Below are 6000 nucleotides of genomic sequence, written 5' to 3'. Positions count from 1 at the left end.
CCCCCCCCCCCCCCCGCCATTTCCATCAGAGAGATCCCAAAGGCCCAGAAGGAGCTCCCTCCCGCTGCCTATCTGGCCTCGTTTTTTGTTCTCTGTTCTTTCCCCTTGATCATTGTAATCGAAACACAGTCCTTGCTGTCTCTCAGAATCATCAGTCACTCATCTCAAGCCCTTAGTACAGGCTGTACCTCTGTCTGGAACGCTCTTCTGCCAGATGTCCGTATGGCTAACTACCTTACCCTTGAATCTTTGCCCAGACGTCACCCTCGCAATGAGAAGTACCTGTGACCACCCTATTTAAAGTTTTCAACATGCTGCTTCTCCTCTATCCTCCTATAGGGCTTCATCTTCTGATACAGTGTCTAATGTACTTAATCAATACATCTATTGTCTGTCTTGTCTCATCCCTGCTTGAAGGAGTGCTGCAGGAGGGCTGGGTCTTTGTTTTATACACTGATCTGTCCCATGTGCTTAAACCATACCTAACCACATTAATAGGTGCTCAACGAATATTAATCGAATGAAATGAATGGATTTGGGAGCTTGTAAAGAGGATGGCAGTTATAATCTAAAAGAAAGTGTATGTTAATGCAGTGAGTCTTACGTTTCCTTTTTTGCTTGAATCTCAAAACCAGCAGGTTGCCATGTACGTATCTATCACCCGTTTAGAAATTGTTTTCAGAGTAGAGTTTGGATGCCATCGATAAAGTATTAAGCTGTTACTCTGAGTGCTTGAACTTTGTTCCTGGTATGATGTTGCTTGTCCTCAGTGAAAAGCCCACTTTCACGTACCTTTCAGTTAAAACCTTGGTTCATGTCTCTAAGTGGAAATTTACTATCTTCTGAAGTTAGAGTTGTGCGTTTGGTTCCCAGAAGAATTTCATTAAACTTTTTAGTCCCAGTATGAAGTGTATTTCCTTCTTGTGATTTCCTTCTAGATGATGACTGGCAGGAAGCACACGAGCGCCTGGCTGAATTGGAAGAGAAGCTTCCAGCAGCAGTTAATGAGCAAACGGGCAATGGAGAAAGGGATGAGATGGACTTGCTGGGTGACCATGAGGAGAATCTGGCAGAAAGACTCAGTAAGATGGTGATTGAAAATGAACTAGAAGATCCAGCTATCATGAGGGCAGTGCAGACCAGGCCAGTCCTGCAAGTGAGTATGTTACTCTGATTTGAGAACTATAGCAGACTGGTGATTGAGGTGAAGTATTGAGCTTTGCCGTTTTGTTTCCTCCCAAGAGACTTCCTATACCGTAGAAAATTGGTAATATAGTTCCTGATGGTAGCAGTTGAAGGTAGGGAATAATGTATATTCTGGAACACTATAATCTCGTATCCTCAAGCAGTTGAGAATCTCTTGGAGCCTTGTTCACCAAAAGCAGCTAAATGTCCCAGAAAGCCCCCACCATTCCAGACTTTATGTATGTGTTTTCCTTTTTTGGTAGCCCCAACCAGGGAGTCTCAATTCCAGCATCTGGGATGGATCTGAAGTTCTGAGGCGAATCCGGGGACCACTGCTAGCTCAGGTAGTAAGCACTTTGTCTTTACACGAATTCCCAGCATTTGCAGATCTCAGGTTGGCGCCCGTTGTCACCCTTTGCTTACCGAAACACTTCCAGATGAGTGTCACATGCCCCTATGACGCAGAGTGCTCAGCCTAGCGCTCAGAGCCGCCTGTGTTGATCATACACTTCCTCAGCCTCCGTGGCCATGTGCACTTCGCTGTGCTTTAATTTGAAAAGGTTGAAAGGGAGCCATCAGAACTCAAATTGGTTAGCTTGCAATTCAAATTACTTCAGTCATTTCTAGGCAGAACTGTGGGAATGGAGAACAGATCAGCGTTTGTCAGTGGTTGGGGGTGGTGGGAGGGGTAACCAGGGGACAACACAACAGAAGTGGGGGTGACAGAACTGCCCTGTTCCATGATTGTGGTGGCAGATCCACGACTCCGTGCATTCTCAAAAGGCTGCGTACGTGCATTCAGAGGGCTGTGTACGAAAGAGTGAATGTTACTGGATGCGAAATAGAAATAAAACTTAAAAATAATTTCTCAAGATGCTTTTGGCATCTATATGGATTATTAAAACATTTTAAATTGGCCAGGAGCTAATTTTCTCTCTCTTTTTTTTAAACTTTTTCCTCAATTAGGAAATGCCTACAGTGTCTGTATTAGAATATGCCCTGCCTCAGAGGCCCCCACAGGGCCCAGAAGATGATCGGGACCTTTCTGAGCGTGCCTTGCCGCGGCGGTCCACATCACCTGTCATCGGGAGCCCTCCCGTCAGAGCCGTCCCCATCGGCACCCCACCTAAGCAGATGGCTGTACCCAGCTTCAGCCAACAGGTACCTCTCATCAACAGGCACTCAGCCCAGGATATTGGGAAATCTGGGCAAAATTATTTGGGAAATTGGCGATGCCGGGAGGAGGGTGGACGTTTGGGGTAGGCATTAGAGTAGAAAGAGAAATAGCCAATTAGAGGAGAAGTTCGCACAAACAAGAGACACATTCCCTCATGCCCTTTCCTGATGCTGGTCCTGGTGCTGCTGCCTCTTAAGTGGGGGAGAAAAAAGGTAGTTAAGCACATTTAGCGTAAATATCCTTTTCAGAGTGTTTTGCTGGCTGCCCAAAACATTGGCAGAGAGGTAACTGAAAGCTGGGGGGAGTGGGAACACACAGCATTGTCCACATCCCTTTTTACCTTTAAGATATCCCTGCTTTCCCTAGAGCCTGTGCAGTCCTGTTCCATAGACTTTCCTCCACCTGAAACCAGCAGCTGAAAAGGAAGGCCAATTTGGAAGGTATGGGGGGAGGGTGGTGTTGGTATGGCCTAGTTAGGCTCAGTAGCCTATGAAATGGTGGAGTCACAATGTATCACAAAAGAGCTGAGCATGGCGGCCATATCACAGGGGCTTCAGAATAGGACTTAGTTAATCCTCCAGCTTTCTTATCATTCCTTCTCCCTCGCTGCTACCAAAATATATCTTCTTGCAGAGAATTCGCAAGTCCGAATATCTGCTGGTACCTCCCTCAGATAGCATGGAAGGGTGGGGATAACTGGAGAATTAGCTAAATCGTCTTCAGTTGCAAGTGGCACGTTGCTTGATGTTTACGAGAGGAAGTAACCAGAGGTTCTTCTGTGAACCCCCAGCCATAGCGATTTGCTTAGAAGTAGGGCTTTGCATTAAGTTCGCGTGTCTACCAGTACTTGAGGGGAGGGGGTGTCGGCGGAGGAAAAACTGACTTCATTGAGTGTAGTTGTGTATATGTTTGTCCTGATAGATCCTGTGCCCGAAGCCTGTCCATGTCCGGCCCCCGATGCCACCGCGCTATCCTGCTCCCTACAGTGAGAGGGCTTCCCCAAACCAGCTCTGCACTGTCCCGGTACGTCACTCTACAGCCTCATGAGAGCACATGTAGTTTCTGAATGCTGCTCGTATACAGACAGCTCCTAAGTCAGGTGCACTTTTCATGACCTCCGTGCTTGAATTTCTAGATTTTACGGTGCCCAGGGCAGAAGACATAGTTTATCATGTTCAGTTGTTTCCCTACTGGAACTTTTTTGTGTCTTTAAAAATCCAAACTCGGCCTGGTCATCTTGTTTCCTGCTGTTTCAGTCCCCTTCCTACTACTTCCTTTTTCAGATTACATGAGTGTCATGCTTCCTGATTTCTAGCACTCCTCTCTTCTGTGTTCCTTCCATGGGCAGCCTGACTATACAGTTGGAGCATTTTTATATCCAAGTGTATTCGGCATTCATACCGAATTCTCTGTTACATCGATTCACCATTTTCGAAGAATGTATATAACTTTTTGTCCTTTTTTTCCCTCCCCCGTAGAACTCTTCCCTGCTGGGTCACCCTTTCCCTCCTAGTGTCCCTCCTGTCCTCAGCCCCCTCCAGAGAGCACAGCTTCTGGGAGGAGCACAGGTAAGCCTGTGATTAGCCCAGCTCACAAAGAGCTCGCTTCCTTTCCTGACCTTCCCTAGACCATGTCCCTCTTTGCCGTTAATCAGTCTCCACTGCCTCTCGATTTTTCCTACACTTTTTTCAAACAAAGTTACTGATGGAAACAGTATTCACTTTTCTGTGGGTAAAAGCAAGAGGACTTGCTGATGAACTAAATCTGAGATCTTGTCCCCTTTCTAGCTGCCGCCTGGACGGATGTCTCCCAGCCAGTTCGCACGGGTTCCTGGATTCGTTGGCAGCCCGCTTGCCGCAATGAATCCCAAGTTGCTGCAAGGGCGAGTGGGGCAGGTGCTGCCCCCAGCGCCGGGCTTCCGGGCCTTCTTTAGTGCCGCACCCCCTGCCGCGCCGCCTCCCCAGCAGCACTCCCCTGGCCCGGGGCCTCACCTGCAGAACCTAAGGTGTGCACACACAGGCCGCTCTTTATCTGTCGTCCTTTTCGAGGCTCAGTGTTACAATACAGAGGCCTCATGATGTTTGCGAGGGGTGGGTTTTGAGATGGTCTTGGATCCTTAACTCACCAAACACAGAAATGCTTGACAGCCTCGAGGCATCCTTCCAAATTAGCGTTTCCCTAAAGTCACATGCTTCCTGTGTATATTTGCACATTGCTGGTTAATCGCCTCTTTTATTTCTTCTAACCTCTTTTAGGTCTCACTTTATATCCATTTTACAAACACAGACAGGCACAAAGTGTCTCTGGCTTAACAGGAATCACCGTATGTTAAAGAACAGACACAGATGCTGGGGACTAGCTCGGTTGCTCACTTCTGCTCTGGTTTTAGAACAGGGGTTCAAGTTCCGGCTTCTAGTGAAATTCTGTTTTATTGTATACCATATCATATCAGATGCCTCAGAGAAAGAGAGCCTGGAAGATACACACACACAAAAATGTATGTACGTGTAAAATATATATATATATATGTATATCTTTATAAAGAAAAGATTTATTTTAAGAAATGGCTAAGGAGATCCGTAGAGCAGGCCAACAGAGTGGAAATTGAGAGAAGAGTTGAATTTGCAGTTGAGTCTGAAATTTGTAGGACAGGCTGGCAGATTAAAAACTCAGGCAGTACACTATATGTTAACTAGCTTGGATTTAAATACAGTTAAAAAATTAAAAAACAAAATCTCAGGCAGGATTTCTGGGTTCCAGTCTTGAGGCAAAGTTCCTTCTTGTCTGGGAAACACCAGTTTTTGCTCTTAATGCCTCTGTAGATTAAGGTAAGACCCACCCATATTTCCAAAGATCATCTTTTTTCTTAATTAAAGTTTTTAAATGTTTGTTTATTTTGAGGGAGAGTGTGTGAGCAGGGGAGGGGAAGAGAGACAGGGAGTGAGAGAGAAACCCAAGCCAGCTCCACACTGCCAGTTCAGAGCCTAACACGGCTGCTCAGCCCACAGAACCATGAGATTGCGATCTGAGCCGAAATCAAGAATCAGACCTGATCCACCCAGACACCCCCTCTTAATTAATTTTCTTAATCACATCTGCAAAATACCTTCACAGCAACATCTCGATTAGTGTTTGACAAAAAAACAACTGGGTACCATAGCCTATTGCCAAGTTGATGTAAATTGGCAGTCTCACATATTTTCTTTTTTTTTTTTTTTTTTTTTGCAACAATTATTTGTTTATTTTGGTGTGGAATGCTAGGGTTTTTAAAAATTGTTTGTTAATTTTATTTAGTCTTTAACTTACATCTAAGTTAATTAGCATATCGTGCAGTAATGATTTCAGGAGTACATTCCAGTGATTCATCACCTATATTTAACACCCAGTGCTCATCCCAGCAAGTGTCTTCCTTAATCACACATATATTTTCAGTGTCTCACCCAAATAGTTGAAACTAAGCACGTTAAATCTTTTAAGAGCCTTTTGTTAACCAGAGGGAAAAGAATAGTTACACTGCTTTGCTACTAATTCACTCATATTTTATGATCCTCTTCTTAGGAGTTGAGAATCAGTCTCTGTAGAAGACATGTAAAATACAAGTGTCTTTTGCTTCTGAAAGATCTGAGAGTAGACTTGAA

The 6000-nt window shown here is 45.1% G+C and overlaps 1 protein-coding gene across 1 annotated transcript in view; it reads left to right on the top strand.

The window, feature by feature from the left end:
- PATL1 (PAT1 homolog 1, processing body mRNA decay factor) overlaps positions 1-6000 on the top strand; it is a 30267-nt gene that overhangs the window by 8412 nt on the left and 15855 nt on the right. Inside the window, exons 3-8 of the mRNA XM_039245049.1 lie at positions 939-1156; positions 1449-1529; positions 2152-2346; positions 3284-3385; positions 3841-3930; positions 4150-4367. Of these exons, the coding sequence (XP_039100980.1) occupies positions 939-1156; positions 1449-1529; positions 2152-2346; positions 3284-3385; positions 3841-3930; positions 4150-4367 (904 nt within the window). The remainder of the gene's footprint in view (positions 1-938; positions 1157-1448; positions 1530-2151; positions 2347-3283; positions 3386-3840; positions 3931-4149; positions 4368-6000) is intronic.

Source organism: Hyaena hyaena, unplaced genomic scaffold (assembly GCF_003009895.1).
Source record: "Hyaena hyaena isolate Hyena2069 unplaced genomic scaffold, ASM300989v1 scaffold_252, whole genome shotgun sequence".
NCBI lineage: Eukaryota > Metazoa > Chordata > Mammalia > Carnivora > Hyaenidae > Hyaena > Hyaena hyaena.
The sequence above is the reverse complement of the archived record's forward strand: the minus strand, read 5'-3'. Positions and strand labels throughout refer to the sequence as shown.